The sequence below is a fragment of the Gossypium arboreum genome, chromosome 13, assembly GCF_025698485.1.
Source record: "Gossypium arboreum isolate Shixiya-1 chromosome 13, ASM2569848v2, whole genome shotgun sequence".
In the NCBI taxonomy this organism is placed as follows: domain Eukaryota; kingdom Viridiplantae; phylum Streptophyta; class Magnoliopsida; order Malvales; family Malvaceae; genus Gossypium; species Gossypium arboreum.
Genome location: NC_069082.1, coordinates 95648950 through 95667895, shown reverse-complemented (window position 1 = coordinate 95667895; position 18946 = coordinate 95648950). Strand labels below are relative to the sequence as shown.

Genomic DNA, 18946 nt, shown 5'->3' with positions numbered 1-18946 from the left:
GGTGTGTTTAAAAGTAACACACAATAAATAATGAGACGTATAGTTTGAAACTAATTAATAATAACACAACAAATATGTACAATATTATAATAGAAAAATAGATTAAATTTTGAGTAAAACAAACTTAAACATATAAATACATCAAATTAATAATACTAAACTAATACAATTGTTTATCATGGTGTTGTCATTCATCTTTAGTTGGTGTTGAGTTAATGTGACACCAACTCAATAAACAATATTATTAATATTTACAATTGATGGAAGTAATAAAATGTACATAATAAAATTAAATTAAAATGTATAAAAATATTAAAATAAATTTTGATTGAGTAGTAAATTTTAAGTTTTTAATGCAATTAGTATGGGTCAAATGCCACCTTTTACAATTTTACAAAAAATAAAGTAATCTCAAATAACATAATTTATTTAAATACAAAATAATATTTGAATAATTTTCTAATGAAGTTAGTGCCTAATTGACTCATAACACCGACTCATTCAAGAATTTTTAATGTGATTGGCATGAATCCAAATTCCACATGTATATTTTTATATTATTTTCAATAAAAAGATTAAAGTAACTTTGAATAATAAAACTTATTTTGAATAAGAAAAATATTTTAATAACTTCTCTAACCGAGTTAATGTCCAAATGAATTATTATATAAAATTCAATTAGGGATCTAAATAATAATATACAGATATAATTAATGGATGTTATAAAATGTGCAAAATAAAATTAAAATGTAAAAAATATTAAAATAAAACTTTAGTTAAACCTTAAATTCAAAGCATTTTCGATCTGTTAGAAGTTGAAATCTCGTCATATGCATTTTTCTTTTAAAAAAAAACAAAATTAATCCAACCTTAAATGATATAACCAATTTTAAATACAAAAGATAGTTTAATATTTTCTTAACTAAAGTAATGCCCGATTAATTCAAGATACAATTTAAATAATAGTATAGATAGAAATAAATATATGAATATCAAGCAATGCAGGTGACTAGAACAAATGTCTGGCCAAAAAAAATAAAACAAATTTGATTTAGAATAATGTGGACAAATAACACCATAAAAGCATAAATCATCCCTTTCCGCAGAAGATTAAGCTAAAATATATATATATATACATATACAAAATCATCATTCCAAACAATAATGATCTTTCTTCTCTCAATTTACCTATGATGATGCATTATTAGACAACAATAACATATCAGTAGACACTATAAAATTTTGCTCTTCATACATTTCACATGAGGATGAGATTGACCTGACAGCAGAAGAAAACATTATCCTAAGAAATTGGATGCAACACATCAATAAGATAAATTATTTTCTGTATCCGACTTGCTATAATTCAATAAATCTAATCAAAATATGGCTTATGAGCTCAACTACAATTTGTTTTTCTTTTAAGTGTTGAAACAACTATTCTTTCAAGTCGGCTTTGCAAAAATAACAAAATCAAAGTTTATGCTTTCGTAAAGAATAACCCCCTCATTCTATGAGCAAAATACCATTTGACAGATTCCACGTCCTAAAGGAGTAAGCAAAACATGATTTAACAAATATCAAATAAATAAAAAAAGAGTTGCATATCTTTGAGCTAATTCACTAAATATAATAATCTGACCGGTGTCAGCCTTTTCCAAAATCATTAGCAGAGGGAGAATTCTCTGTTCACTTAGACCAGCTTCTTCTCAGAACTAGCAGCAGCCACACGTTGGCGCTTCCTCCAAGCAGGGATTTTACCAGGGAATGCCCATCTTAACAACCTCTCCCAAGCATAGCAGCACAGAAACATTAGTAGAGCCCATATCAAGAGCTTATCCCTCAATCCCACAGGCAAAGGAACCAAGCTCAACCAATCATTCAAATCCCTAAATATATCAGAAGTTATAACCACAAAGAAACCAGCAGCAGCTCCAAGAGCATACAAGAATGGTTTGTTTTCAGGGATGCTCTGGTTGAAAGGATGACCCATGTAGTTCACTGCAAATGTTGCTACCTGAAGCATCATGCTCACCATGTATGAAACTGTGTTCACTAGATTAGGGTGAAACTCTGATTCTGGCTCAATGCATTCCTCAGGCATGTGTTTCTCAGCCTCTTTCACAGAAGAGATCAAGAATAACAGGTGCATAGCAAACTGTCCCATGAGAGAAAGGAAGACATAGGAGCAGAAAATATTCGGGTGGGGCCGTGCAGCTGAAAGGGTGGGTAGTGGGCGAGCGTGTGAGATAAACAGGAAAAAAGCAGCTGTAAATACACCACTAATAGTTGCCTGAACATCACCCAGCTTGACACCATCCAAGTACATCACACTTAAAACATAGGCTGTAGCAAGGCAGTTAAGGCCGAGTATCTTGAACATTTGAAGGGTAGTCACAAGGGTACTGCGTCCTTGACGAATTATGTCAGTGGTTGGGGCAACTGATGCATGCTTTGCAGTAAATGGTGATGCCATTGAGGCATCCCCCAGTTTGACAATAGGAGCAGAGCGACCATCACCCTCCTCATTCAGCTCATCCATCATCTTCTTCAGCTTCTGTCGATGCTTCTCTGCAGCATTAAGATGCCGGTTACTGGTTGCATTGTTGCTAGATTCTGATCTGGGGACTACCTTTCCTTTTGAAGAGGCTTCTGAATTGCCCGTTGCTTCTACAGTGGGCTTAGATTTCGACTTCAATGACTTCGTATTTTCATCTTTAGATGTTCCCGATGAGCTCTCACTTTTAGTTGGAGGCACTGCATTCAATAGAGCAACACCTACATGGGCCTGAAAAAAGAGGTAGAGTATTACAGGCCCATGCTTTCCCGCTATCTTAAAATCTGGGAACAATTAACTTTTCTGTTACCTTGAACCAATCTAAAGTAACTAAATATGTAAATGAAAAAAATTAAGAAGCAATTCAAATTAACAACTGTATGCATAAAAATTTCTATCACCAAAAACATTGATGAACTGATGTTAATTTTCTTAAAGAACAAACTTATTATTGGATTTAATTAAAAAACACATGTACACAAAATCAATCTATATTTGTGTAAAAATAGAAAACAAGCAGTACAAGATAATTCATAATAAAATACAGATATAAAATGGTAATATGAAAAATTAAAGCTGTCTTTAGGGAGAGAAGGAAAAAAAACCTAAGCTCCGTCATGAAAATATATTCATTTTATTTTCTAATTTTCATTTTCTATTTTTAAATATTGAAAACAAGAAATAAAAATTGTTTTAAATAATGAAAATATGATAACATGTTTGGTACCTATTTTCCTATAATAGAAATAAAATAAAAAAATTTCCTACATTCATATAGACTCGAACCAAGGTAAAAGATTTTATATTTAAAAAATTGATGAAGAAAAATAATATTTTAGTGTTTATATGGGTTTGAACCAAAGCCAATTCATTAATTAAATTGAAAGTTAAAACCTTGTTTTCAACTTTATCAATTTTACAAAGCAGATCGTATCAACAACTTGAGGCTTAATTGAGACGATCTCTCTGAGTTTTTTTCCCCTCCATTTTTGGGTTAATAGTAGATTGACAAGTGATGGCAGTTGATACATTGTGCTAAATACAGATGGAAAAATAAGTTCTCAAACCTGAAAGGCCTTCAACATAATGGCTGCACAATGAACCTGTTAAATAATATAGCCTACATATATAGGTAAAATAAGATACCAACTAAAACTCCTTGAGTAAAATATTACCTGCTTAAGAGCTCCAACATCATTGGTCCCATCACCACACATTAAAGTCAACCTTCCCACTGTCTTGAAAGTGGTCATGATCAGTTCTTTCTGTTCCGGAGCAACTCTTGCAAAAACCTACAATGACATTGTGGTGCCAATAACTTAGACAGAGTTATGCAGAAAACCAAAAACAAATGGATGGTAGAGTTGCAACCTTAACAAAAGGAATGACTCTTAGAACAGCAGAAGTCTGTTGTAACATTTCAAAGCAGTCTCCTCCAATACAAAGATCATGAGTCTCAGATAAAGCTTCAACCTCGTTCTCACTGATATCAGGGAAAACCCTTTGATCAGTCAAGTTAGCCAGAAGAATGAAAAGTTGATGAGTACAACACACCTAATCAGCAGATCAATATGACCAGTTCCAGAAAAGAAGATGTATGATCGAAACTTGATACACATGCCCAAAAAAAGAACCTAGATATATATGGAAGAACCAAGATTTATGCTCGGTGAGTTTATCAGAACTTAAATCCACTAAAAGCCTACAAGGAAATTATATGTCAGAAAATAGAGTTGATAGTAACCAGAGAAACATAACCTGTAGGGAATCCTCTCTGTCTCATCTGGTGATACCCACTCATATCCTTTACTATTCTTCACAGCAACAAGAATCAATGCTGGTTTTGATACAATATTAACTTGGCCAGCAACATGGCAAGCTGTTAAGGCTTGGTCACCAGTTATCATCACCTAAATTAAGAAAATTTATTTTCAGATAAAAACAAAAACAAAGTCCCTGATCTAGGACTTCACCACTTACAGAAGGAAGGTAATATGGTATTAAAGAACACACTTGCAAGTATTTTCCACTAACCCTAAAAACCTAACAGTGATATGTTACAAAAAAATGGAATAAAGTATTTTTCGAAGGAAAACATGTTTCATAGGAAGACCAAATGGATGATGGAAAATGGGGCCCACAACCCAATCTACCGAAGTTTTGGTGATATGATCTGGCACAGTTACCTTTTGGAGGTCTATAAACATATATGTATTCATCATTGACTTCATCATCAAGGTACTTTCTTTCCTTTTTATATACATGCAATTTAATGCAAATTGACAACAAAATTGTATATCGTGGTAAAAGGGATCTAAATGTTGATGTAGGCATTACTGATACAAACCAAAAGGATCTAAAGATTTCATCTTCTTTCCTACTAATCTTTTACCCTGGCAAGCAAGAAAAAGAAATCTTTTCCCGTTCCATTTATTGTTCTATTTATCCTACCAATTACCAAATATACAAGCCGACTTTTCAAAAGTCATCAAAAGTCCTATAGCAAAGTGACTAAAATGATTTCAAAATTCCACAACATGTTTGCATTCCAGCAAATACTTCTTAAAAATTCTGAAACCTCAAGCCAAAAATCTAATAAGCAACTTACATGTTGCATATATGGAGGTACAAATGAACTTGTGTGTGTACAAAGTTTTCAGAAGTCCCATAACAAAGTGACTTAAATGATATCAAAAATCTATAACATGTTTGCATCCAGTAAATACTTCTTACATACTCTGAAACCTCAAACCAAAACTCTAATAAGGAACTTAAATGCTCCATATATGGAAGTACAAATGACCTTGTATAGGCACAAAATTTTTCAAAAATCCTATAGCAAAGTGACTTAAATGATAGCAATAAAAGAATTTCCAAGATCTACAATTTGCAAAACCAATCACTTTTCTTACCACATCTTTAATAGTGGAAGAACACCACAACATTTAGGGAGATATGTCCGGAAGATGATGCTACTTACCAAATCATGTGAAGAATTCTTTAATTCAGATAGAACAGTCGAAGAGTCTGCTCTAATAGGACAGTTAAATACCTGAAAATTAAGTTTCGAGAAGTTGAGTGAAAATAAGGTAACTAGCATTAGAAAATTGATCTAAACATCTAAACAGGGCAAATGCCTCCAGCAAATAAACCAAAAAAACAGAAAAAAAAAAACCATACAAAGATGAAAGAGTTCATTGCTTAATGCTTACCGCAAAACCAGCAAATGTAAGGCCACACTCTACAGTATCTCTCTCCATGCTTCTAGCTTCACTAACCTGCAGAAGACATGACAAAATACCTAAACACTTGAGATCAGAAGGTCGTAAAATTTACAAGAAAAAGGAAGAAGTCAAAACAGCAAGTGATTGTGAATTGTCATGCATTCAAACCAACTTATGATCTTAAATAATATATTGATAAGCTTCACTCTTTCCTACTTATGGTTTTATCCTCGGGAAGACAGTGTCTAAACAATTTTAAAGGTCAAGGTCTCTTGTCTAGATTTGAGATCATCTAATAATGTCCTCATATATAAAATGAGAGAACTAATTCCAAGTAAAAACTAGTTTCAAACCATCTAAATACTAATTAAGTGTTGCAAGAGTTCGGCACCAGAGTGAGCCACTGGCCAAGTAACTAAGTGGTTAAGACTTAGGAGTATGACCATAAACCGTAAGGAATATAGTCGGTTTGGTTAAAACTAAAAAAGGAGGTTCATGTTATTTTTCATAACCTATCACCAAACAAAAATTCTTTGAAATCTAACTTAACCAACTGAAATGTTTCATTTAATTCAGTCACAGTTCTCATATATGTGAATTGTATTGACATTTTCAATCTAGTTAGAAGAAAAAGAAAACACGTTCATGAAGTTCAAAATTTCAACAAATTCTAACAAATTGATGTTTAAGTAAACAACACTGATAAACTCGAACAAATTGAGATTATGTAAGTAGATTAAGCATATTTAGATATGTGTTTTACTAGTTTCAGATAAAATTTCAGGCTTTTTGGCTTTTCAAATGATCAATTTATCCAGAAACTGATACTCCTAAGATCAATTTCGGTAACTGGCAAGAATAAGATCAGTGATAGATGAATTAACTCAGTTAAGTTGGCAATTATTTAACCGAATTACACAAGCTGATGCTAGTCAAATCTCTTCACCTTTTTTTTCCCTACCCTGAAAAGAGGCCATGTTATTGCAAAGGGACTGTCCACCGTGCATGAAATTTGTTCAGAATGTTACCAAATGTTGGGAACAAATAACTCTATTACCAACAATTTCACTTATTTTTTAAAATAAACAGATTTAGATTTATGGAAATTCTCACAAAAAAAAAAAGAAAAACAGAATTTCCAAAATTGGGCCAGAAGCGCCACCCAGCAATCAGTTATAATCTAATTGAAACAACATTGCTAGCAGTGTTATGGGATTCACAGCTATTGCACATCTTACTTTGCTTGAGAAAAAGAAACAAATAAAAAGACCAGAGGGGAGGGGGTGTTCAATATTGAATCCAAAGAACACTTACTGTCATATCTGGAAGAGACTTGTAAGCAAGGGCCAGCACACGGGACCCTTGGCGTGTATATTTCTTGTAGGTTTCAACATATGTTGGAGGCAAATCAATGAGTCTATCTTGGATAGTCTCAGGTGCACCCTACAAGCATAAGTTCACACTAATGAGAAAGTTTATTAAATATTTTCTTCTTTCTAAGGAAGATCCAATTATTACCCATTAACAAGATGGCACACCGTAGAAGGAAGGGAGGAAAAATTGCTTTAACTTTAATATACATAACAAATGTCAGCCCTTAATGGGTAACAGTGCTCCAAATATTCCTAAGGAAAAAAACATTTGTGACAGGTGAGATGCTTCTTATTTGGCATGGAAATGTTTACGGTAGTTTTATTGCATTTCAAGAACCTATAACACCTCAGCTCCATGAACAGGGTATGGTTGACACTTTGCAAGAAGCCGGTAGCAAAACCATACATCTTTAAAAAAATAAAAATAAAAGACGATAGCTAACAGACCTTGACGAAAGAAAAAAAGTCCTCCTGGACGCGAACAACAACTGCCATTCGCTTCAGGTGCGATGCGAAATGGTGCCTCTGCACAATCTGCACAGGATTGCCACTACCTCTGAAGTTCATAAGATACAAGAGAAGAGTGTCTTAGACCATAACTTCATAAAGAAACAAGCTTCTAAAATAATGAATGATTAAAATCACCAAAAGCAGGAAGAACAAGATTCATTCGTATAACATAAACAAACATGCAATATCATAATTGCACCCCACAGAGACTGGTTTTATATATTAACATCTAAAGGTATGTTGCATTTGTATAATGCATGAAACATAAACAAACACGCAATATCATAATTGCACCCCACTGACACTGGTTTTATATATTAACATCTAAAGGTATATTCTAAATAATATCAACCATTATTCATCAGTCCAATCAAAAACAATTAACAGTCAACTGCAGGTTCCAAACATATGACAGTGTTTTGTAAGAAATTTTGGACCACTGAATAAATTACCCAGCAGGTTAGATAAAAATTAACATACATAAACGTAGGTAAAATGGAGCTACTAAATTTGTCATCCTAATTTTATCAAGAGACTTAATCCATCGAATCAGATACCATCTAGGAATCCACCACCCTTTATCAGCTATTATTTATATAAACTTTAGTGACAGTAACTTTCTCAAATTACACTTTATATTTGTTTTTGTTGTTCAGACACAATACATCAAGCTGCTGTTGCACCCAAAAAAAAGCATTTATATGTTGAATTATTGTTAATTCTTCTTTCTTTATCTGAAAAGAGCAGGTCTGAATCAACGTTTCCTTGTCCATCAGATGCCCTCTTTGGTTATCCCAAACTTTCCTTATACCTTATGATCTGTATATTCTTCTTGACAATTATTTTTATCACCTCTGTTCAACTTCCAGACCACATTTACTTCACCGTTAACGATTTGTTGTAAATTTAAGCAACAGTTAACTGGCACACCACCTAAACATGGTACTCCAAAAAGTCCTAAACATATGAATCTGCAAAGCACTACGTTATATTTGGAGATTTCCCTTAACTTTATAAACAACATTTACAAGCCTACTTTTTTTTTTAAAAATGATGATTTATTTAAAGGAACAACCGTTTTTCTTCTCTAGAATCAGGAATCCCAATTATTATCATTAGAGTTCCAGTAGCTCAAGTCTATAACTGCAAAATGTAATTTTTGTTACTGTATGAGATGGGGTCAGTTCAATCAGCACAGTATCTGCAAACAGCATCCTCACAACCTTAACAAATGAGAAACATATGCAACACTTGCATAAGTTCAGGCATTTTCTAGGATAAAATTTTGTCCTCTTCCATGGTCAGAATTTTTCAGGAATCTCTTTCTTACTATTCCCTCTTTCTTCCCCTAGAAAGGGCAGTACATAAACTTGTGTGAAGTACGACAAGAATCAAGAATGCATGAAAAGGCATCAAAAATTAGAAGCCAGATCAAAATAAACAGTAGAAAGAAATTGCAAACATATAAATCAATTAAAAAAAATAAAATTAACTAGTGAGCTGGCAAATTACTTTTTTGGAATAGCCTTCTCATCAGATTTATAACTCCAATCAATTCCTTTTAGTGCAGCCTTCTCAAGAGGATCACCTACCTACAAGCATTTGCAGAACTAAAAGTAACTTACAATTGTAAAATATGCATAACTTTACCAAAATCCTACGAGTAATAGACAACTTAAGGAAAATCCAAAATGAGGCTCTCAAAGACATTTATTATGCTCACACTCAAGAGCAGAATACATCAAGACCCAGAATCCTGATGTGAATGAATTACATAGTTCTATGGAAAAAAAAAAAAAAAAAAAAGCTAAAAGTAGATTCACAGGATTGTTATTAATGCCTTGTTTAAAAGTCACAAATTTCATAGACATTCTGGTCTTCTAAATGTTTTAATATGTATTAGATATAGGTAATATTGCGCACTCCACAAACTAAATAACCTCTTTGTAACAAAAGAAAAAAACTGCCCCCAAAAACTAAATAAGCAAAACACAAACAAGACATTCAACAAGAAATACTGGATTCTCATAATCTCTAACCATATGTCACAAAACTACTTATCATCAGATATAATGAAAAAATAGCATTCCAAACAGTAATTACAAGAACCTAAAGACAGGGATTATAAGTTTTGCTTATTAAACTCGCGTACCAGCTTGTTGTCTACAAATACCAAGGCATGACAAGAAGCCAAAATCTCAACAGTGCGGGAAGGAACTTTAGTCATATCAGATTCTAATTCTGAACTGTCATTTAACCCCACAACTCCAGAGAATTCCTGGAGAAAAGCAAAGAAAAATGAATTCATTAAATGAGAATAAATTCTTACAAAAAATCACTTCTAGCTCTATTAGTAGCATACCATATCATCAGATGTCAGTGTTCCAGTTTTATCAAAACAGCATATGTCAACCTGTGGAAAGAAATAGCAGGAAGCACTGCAATCAATACAATGTAGAGCAGGATGAAGGTATTGTAAAGCATCAATTACCACAAAATCTAGCCAAAACAAAGAATTGAAGAAGTACAAAAGTATATATATGACCTGCAACCATGGATGCTAAAGCTACAATCTATCTCCTCAACTATTTCATGCAAAATTGCCAGGCCTTAGCCCAGAAAAAGAATAGATTGTACAAACCTTTCCAGCAAATGGGATGCGAAAAGGCTCCGTGCAAAATATTCCGCGGCGTGCAAGGGCAATTAAGGATGTATTAACAGCTATTGATAATTCCATCGGTAGCTCTGGGGGAATCACAGAAGTAATAATAAGAGAACAACTAAGGAAGAGCTTGTATTTGCTTCTCGTAGGATCTTCCAGCCCCTACACGTAAAAAAGACATCATTATCATGCACCTAGCAAACATGTACGCCTAATATTGTCTCCAATACCTCAAGAATTAATTTACCTTTTTAAGTACATAACCAGCCGCAATTATTGCAAATACAACAAGAAATAAGATAAAGAGGCCACTTTCCCAGCTGTTAGCAGTAACCTACAGCATGTAATTGAAAATAAGCTACTTAAAAATAAATACAAGATGGATACAGATAAACAAAAAAACTCAAAAGTATAATTGAGAAAGCATCAATAAGAAATTACCCTCTCTGTAGAAAACAAAATTGTCCTCATAAGTTTCCCTTGACTTGTTTCAAACCCAGTGCGCAGAACTACAGCCAAACACCCACCATCTGGAGTTCTCAGGGGGAAGCTCTGGCTCCAATTAGAATTATAGAAATATAAATAAAAGGAAAAAACAAATGAGATATATTAATAAATTTTGGTATAACCTACCTTATCAGCTGTGTGCTGCAATATTTTAGTCCCACCAAACAACATATGATTCTTGTCACGTTTGGCAGATAGCTTCTCCTCAATTCCCCTGCCTGCTATAGAAACCTAAGAAAAAATTTTATCTTGTGTAAACTGTTACTGTTCAGATGTTACTCAACAAGGTATTGCTCTTTCAGCTTCAATGAGAGAACTAATCCAGAAAACAACCCCATATGAAGTGCAAGACATACACACCAATTGATCTAATATACAATCTAAAGCTATAGGGAAAGCATTTAAAGGTAAAAGGCAGAAGTAAGATTAGGCGATACAAAATTTTCAAGACGAAATAAGTTTACATTACTAACCATAAAAGAGTTATATAGCTAGTTTTACTACAGAAACTTTACATCCAACAATTGAACTTCCACAAAAAGGATTTTATACAAGTAAACATCAAATATCAGATACCTAAGGGGAGATCATTGTTGAATACTAAAATATGAAACAAGAAAGGAATTAAGAAGAAGAGATCCACCTTCCATTGGGGAGTAGACTCGCCGGTGAGAATGGCTTCATTCACGATAGCACTTCCAGCTAGTATAAGCATGTCTGCTGGAACAGACTTATCTTCTTCATTTTGACCAGATGACCGACCAATGGAGACAACATCTCCAGGCAATAGATCTGTTCCAGAAAGTTTCACCCACCTGCAGCTCCCAATGTTTAAACAATAAATCTACAACTCTGAATAATAACAAATTCCCACACAAAAAGAAAACTATACAAAACAATTAATTCATGTTTATAGAACCGTACTTCCCACATCGATGCACCATTAGAGTCTGGCTGTCCACTCTAACACGTCTTAACTCGCTTAAAGTCTTCAACCGACTTTTTGCCATTGTTGACTCAAACATGAACAGCATGAATAAGGTGAACAAACTGTAATACCAATACTCATCCAGACACCAAAGACCAACACAGAAGACCTACAACAGACAAGATGAAATGCCAATAAGAAACTTGGCCATCAAGGAAAAAAATACTAGACATATTAAAGACAATTAACTAGTAAAAAGGAGAAAACCTGAAAGACAAAAAAGGGCTCCATGCAATGCTCTTTCATTAATTTCTGAAAAGTAGGTTGTGGATATTCGAATCTGCATCAAGAAACACATCCATGTGAACGTGAAACAGTAATATCATCATAAAAAATTAAAAGATAACCAAAATTGGCATTGTCTATAAATGTTGTTCACGACTGATATGTTTGAAGAATCATAGAAAGTTGGAAAGGGTAAAGTATCGTGCTCTGTAAATTAAATTAGGTAAGAATCAAAACAAAATTAAGACATTAGAGCAAGGAACCATTGACACTCCAAAGAATCCAACAGTAAAACCATTAGTTCATTTCCAAGGGCAGTAGACTACAATCAGAAGGTTACTTTCAATAGTCATACATAACCAGGGCAAGTCAAACCAAAACAATTTAAATGGCTAAAGTAAATCGTATTATGATAGCAACATACACATTCCGGCCCCATTTTTCAGTTGCAGCAAGAACTTTAGCATCAGAGCCATGGCCAGAACATTTTAGGTAATAGCCAAATGTTTCCTTCGTAGGATACGGAAGCTTGCAAAAGGTATCCTCCTCCTTAGAATAGATGAAACACTGCTTCCGGAAATCAAAGTAAATCTCCTCCACATCTTTCGCAGATGAAGAACTTGCTATCTATGCAATCAATCAAAGAAAAAGAAAATAAGAAACCAAAGCAGAGGGAAGGAGGGGAAAATTAGGAGCAAAGGAAGCAAAATCTGAATCGCACAATTTATATGTAATACGAGAGTGTTGAATGGGGGAGAAAGTCTTTAGATCCAAATAAGGGGGCAAAAGAAGGAGGGCAAGCAGAGAGGCAATAATTAAATCGCACAGTTTATACAAACAAAAGTCCCAAAAGGAAAAACTTAATGTAAAACCATTTCTGGCATAAATATTTTATATAAAACTAAAATCATGCATTTGGTTCTGCGGAAAAAAGGAAACTACATACTATTGTTATTATTGATAATACTAATACAATTCACTTTTCCCACTGAAATGCACAATTTGCTTTTCTACTTACATAGTAAAAAATAAAAAGCAAGAAAAAAAAAGTAAACTACCTAGATAATTAAAATAAAAACAAACATATAAATAAGAAAAACTTGCCTGCTTACGAATATGAAGAGGCACTACCTCTTTCGAACCACAAAACTTCGCCGGAGTAACTTTGCAGACATCAGCAAGGCGAATATTATTAACCTGCTCATACCATTATAGTCCAAAATTCAAAAAGATAAAAACAACACTAAATCAATCCTAAACTTGTAACAGACCGGAATTGCAAAAGAGTATGTATTACCTTGCTATATTGAACAAAGCACTTGAAATCAACGGACCATGTGGTGAAAAGCAAGACCAATATGTGTGTTACAGCAAGGCCGCCCAAGACGATGGCTGCATCAACGAAATCTATGCTGGGAACTACCATAGTTAGCCAAAGGAGATAGAGCATTGCGAAAGGCCAAACGTCTAATCGCCATGCTGCGTGTTTCTTTCTAAGCAAATCGACTTTGTCCACTACTTTTCCACCAACATGGAACCTCGACATCTCAAATCAACTGCCCTGTTTGGTTACTGATAAAGTGGGCGCAAGGAAAAGGGGGGGGGGACAAAGGATTAGGAAATGTAGAAAACAGATCGATTTGGGAGTCGTTAAAGTAATTATCAATCCGAAAACTTGATTAAAGGAAAATTGATTTAAAGGAATTCGTAAAAATACCTGAGAAGAAGAGATCTGAAACCCTAAAATCAAAACGAATTAAAGTTGAAATGAGACAGGACAAGGGAAAGAAAGAATATAAGCTTGGGAACACATATTAAAATGAAGTTAAAGGAAAAACAAATTAATATATATGGCTTAATGCCTACTTTGGTCACTAAAATCTACCTTTTTTACACTTTAGTCCTTTATTATTAGGTTTTTCCCACTTTAGCCTCCAACATTTTCAACCATTCACTAAAAAATTGACTTTTTAAAACTTAAAAATCATTGTAACATCCACAACAAATGCCATGATAAAAAAATGTGGAACTACCACATGTATGATAATGACATCATTGTAACATCCACATTAGAAAATTTTTAAAACTTAAAAATCATAAAAAGTTATATATTAAAAATGGTAACTTACGAGCTTTAAGAACTTGCTCAAAATCTCTCATTGAATAATGTCTGCATCTATGAATTAAGAAAGATACAAAGTTCATGCAAAACAAATGCAATATAAAGTGTCAAGGAACATCACTAGACACGAACAATCGTCACATCCTTAAAACCTCAAAATTTTCTTGCAATTTTTTATGCATGCACAATGGACTCAAAGGATTCAAATCCAAGTTTTCCTCGTAAATCAATCAATAAGGTCAAAGTCGAAGCAACTCAAGTCCAAGTTGAACATTTATGTACAAGGTTTTGTTTCAAAGAATTTTTAAGACATTCAACTAAAAAATCTTGTAATTGGAGGACCATCACTCAAGTAAAGCTTGTTGATGTTTTTCAAGTCTCAAAGATCAATTGACTTGCAACGCAATTTGGGAGGTGATCTAGGCATTTCTAGTTAAGATGTCTTTTAATCAATGAAAGAGTTGTTTGTTAGTTTTGGAACATACTTTAAATCATCCCATTTCAACTTCAAGAGCTCAAGATATGGTTGTTTTAGTAAAGACAACATATTTAGGATTTTCTATGCATGAATAAATTATGAATTTCAAGTTTTATATGTTGGATCAGCTTTTAAAGCATATTGAGTTCAATTTTAAGGTTTTATTTTGATTACATATGATCGAAAGAATATATTTATCAAGTGTTATATTTTTGAATTTATTTTTTTCAAATTTTTAATATTTTAGATTAATATTTTAATATTTTTATTAATAAAATCTCCAAGGGAGATTTTTTCACAAGACTAGTTTCTTATTTCTTTATTGATAGAACTTTTCCTTCAATTCTTAAAGGTTGTTGAAGAGGTTTATCATAACTTCAACTTGCCTAATTCAAGTAAATTAAGAGGGTTGATTAAAGGTCAATATATTCTTTATTGGTGCATGTCATGCCCAATTCTCCTAAGGACTTGGATTTAAAGAAGAAACGGAGAGCTTATTGAATAGAAATAGAACTTGGCGGGCTCTATTGGGAAATTTAGAATTTTTAGTGGCTGATGGGTAATTAGTTAGGTTTCAACTCTAGTTTGGTTAAGATGGAACCGGTTGATTCCACAGAGGGAGACATAATGATTGTCGATGATTAGATTAAAGAGATTTGAAGAACGTGTAGAGGAGATATATAGTTAGGTGAGAAGGGATATTCATGCTAAAGGAATTCTTGTAACACCCCTCACCCATATTTAACACCCGAATAGGGTTTCGGAGTATTACCGAACTTACAAAACATTTAAATATTCAATTCACAAATAATTTCACTTTTCATGCTAACATTATTTAAACTCAAGCATAATGTCCCTATAACAAGACTACGAGGCCCTAAACATGCTTTAGGAGTAGTTCGGGACTAAACGGATAGCTCAAGAAATTTTTACGAAACTTAGAAAATTTTTCTCAAAATAGAGGACACACGCCCGTGTGGCCCGACCGTGTCTCTCACAAGGCCAACAGTCACGCCCGTGTCATAGGCCGTGTGGACATTCGAAATGGAAGCACATGGTCGTGTCCCAGCCTGTTTCCAACCCTGTGCAACTCTTTGACTTGGGTCACATAGCCAACAGACACACCCGTGTGCCCTAAAAATGGCTATACACGTACCAAACCTGTAGGGCATACTAACTTATACCACACGGCCAAGTCACATGCCCGTCTATGAGGCCGTGTGGAGCATACTGACTTGATTTTAATTTCAACACCAAGGGACACACGGCTGTGTAACATGACCGTGTGTCGCACACGACTAAGACACACGCCCGTGTCTTTGCCCGTGTGGACAAAAATAGGCTATTTACCAAGCCAATTTGCCACCCAAATTTGAATGTACCTTCAACACATCAATTTGCACCATTCCATGGCATAAATAGGCATTTAAACCAGGCAATTCAAACCTAATTCATGCAAATTTAGTACCACATTTCTCAATATACACAAGTTGCAAAATAGACCAATCCGTTTATACCTAAAATCTTATAAACTTAGATCATCAAAATGGCTACTTAAAACATGCATTCTTTACCTTGATTCACAAACAAATAATATCCCAAATATCAACTTTCACTTTCATTATACTAACTACTAATAGGCATCATCAAAACCAACCTCAATTTACATATCATGAACTCTATGCACATACACATATAAACAAGCAAATTTACTCAAAATAAGCCAACTCTCATAGCTATTATATACAAACCAAGACATATACATTTACAAGCCATTTCAAATGGCCAAAATCATTACCAAAACATAACCAACATGACCAAAGTCCCTATATATGCCCTATACTTAAACTACCAAAGTTCATAGGTACCGAGTGATAAGTGGATAGTGTGAAGTGATCTCCGACGATCCCCGAATATGAGCTAGCTTTGAATTCACTATAAAATATAGAAAAATAAACGGTGTAAGCTATAAAGCTTAGTAAGCTTGTATGAAATAAACTCGATATAATCATAACCGCATAATTCAACAATTGATTATATATACATGAATTCACATCAACTATCAAACCTTTCAATTACTTATTCACAAAACTATATACTTTCATCACCATTTCTTTGATTCAAAGCTAATATGGTTTATACACATACCTGTACCATCTCATACCAATCTCATTCTTAACCACATCATTCATTTACCCGTTGAACTATTCAGAATAGAAGTCGGATACTCAAGTTTAACACCCTTAACCTGTATCTGTCGCCAGACTAGGGTAACGAGGCATTACAGAACATAAGTACAATTCCGAACATTCTCATGTCAACACAGTTCATATTCATATATATACACAGATATATCATTAAATCAACTAATCAAACTATTCAAATAATTAAAACAGAATTTCCACATAATGTACTATTTTAAACGAAACAAAAACCACATTAATCTTTTACTTATTCGACTGCCCAAAATTTACATATACAAACTTATTGATTTCTGTTAATTAACAAGCCACATAATCAAGCATATTTTTATTTTATAACCAAAACATATGTTCAAAGAATATTATATACATATATATCTAGAAGTCATGCACTTATATATATATCATTGCCACGCCATGTACAAAAGCATACTAAAATTATACATTAATAGAACCCACAAAACCATATACATATAATCACTCAATTTTGATTAACTTATATTCGGCATTTGTACATTATAACATGTACAATCAATTTTTTATAATCGTAATTAAAGTACAAACATATACATTATACAACTTTCATTTAACATCAAATAGGTCATTATACATCACACTAAAATCCATATAATTCCTATGGTTTAATATTGTTCAAATCACTATTCAATTGGTCATTTATTATTGTTTCACTTACAAACCATATTAAACAAAACAATCTCATAAGTAATCATTATTTAACTTCATTAACCATACTTATTTATTTAGCCATTAAAACACTTTAAGTACAGATACATTTACCGTGCAAACCAAACTAACAAAATCAATTCATATTTGAACATACACGTACATCATAAACATTTTTAAATAGTTAATAACCAAAACCAAGTTTCATTCATTAAAACATAACATAACCTATTCATCCATATCACTTCCGAATACAAGCACATAACATAACTTATAATCAACCATGGCACACGACATAATAATAAAAATAGACTTAAACTATAATTTAACCAACACCGAACTTAAGCATAGCAATTAAGCCATTTTTGCATGGCTCCCATTTAACACAAACCATAATACAATATTCCAAAACATAATCTAGTCTATACATGCCATAGGTTCGAAAGTTCACTTATTAAAATACAGAAGTCAGTCGATAGAGTGATAGACTTGGCTGACGATCCCCGAGCTCATAACTCAAATCCAAAATCTATAAAACAGAAACACATAAATACATAGAGTAAGCTTTTATAGCTTTGTAAGCCTTAAGCAAATTAAACAATTAAGGTATATCAACATCTCAATATTAAATCATATCAATCAAATAATTCAAATTATACATTTGTAATCACATTCAACCTCAAACTTTTAATTCCGTTCGTATATAACTTATACTTTCATAGAATATTTTCTCTTTGGCCGAATGCTTTTATAATAAAAGTAATTAATTATCATCCAACCTTCAAATTCAACATGTCATTATATAACCAATTGCACATACACTCATATACACAAGCTCAAAAAAATCGTATTATAACATTACGTACATGAACTATCTATATGACCAATTATACATAGTCTCGTATACACATATTCACAAACCAAATTCCATAATATTCATATCATTTGATCATAAGACCGAATACACATTCCATAATCATATATATACTTCATTTGCATCACACATGATTTGTAATAAATCATCAAGTTACTTATTTACCTTATATTAAATAGGTAATAAGTTTATCCATACCTGGCCATTTAACTCGTTTAATGTATTCAAATACCATATGAGCATGAATTATTTTAAGCATATGCTTTTAATAATTCACTAGCATAAAGCCTGCTAGGCATAAGACTGTATCACACACCGGTACAAGGCCTGCTAGACTCAAAGTCTGATTTTATACACCAGCAATAAGCCTGCTAAGCAAAAAGCCTGATTTAATTCACCAATACATTGCTTGCTAGGCTCAAAGCCCGAATATCACTATTATAAAGTCATTTCATAAATAGTTCATAAATCGAATCGTCCAGATATTCCATGTAGTTCATACGAACTTTTAGAGGTTTTAACTTAGTCAAATAAAGCTCAA

At 33.1% G+C, this 18946-nt stretch overlaps 1 protein-coding gene across 1 annotated transcript; it reads right to left on the bottom strand.

Moving 5' to 3' along the window:
• Positions 1-1338: 1338 nt before the first annotated feature.
• LOC108456752 (probable manganese-transporting ATPase PDR2) lies at positions 1339-13873 on the bottom strand. Its single transcript, XM_053023717.1, has 22 exons — positions 13764-13873; positions 13344-13618; positions 13147-13243; positions 12471-12669; positions 12029-12101; positions 11758-11930; positions 11477-11648; positions 10960-11064; positions 10768-10878; positions 10574-10660; positions 10306-10488; positions 10027-10077; positions 9817-9942; positions 9177-9256; positions 7602-7710; positions 7096-7224; positions 5770-5835; positions 5538-5609; positions 4316-4467; positions 3929-4040; positions 3733-3849; positions 1339-2788 (listed from the first exon to the last, which is right to left on the bottom strand). The coding sequence occupies exons 2-22, from the start codon at positions 13590-13592 to the stop codon at positions 1694-1696; spliced, it is 3558 nt and encodes a 1185-aa protein (XP_052879677.1). The 5' UTR covers positions 13593-13618; positions 13764-13873; the 3' UTR covers positions 1339-1693.
• Positions 13874-18946: the final 5073 nt, after the last annotated feature.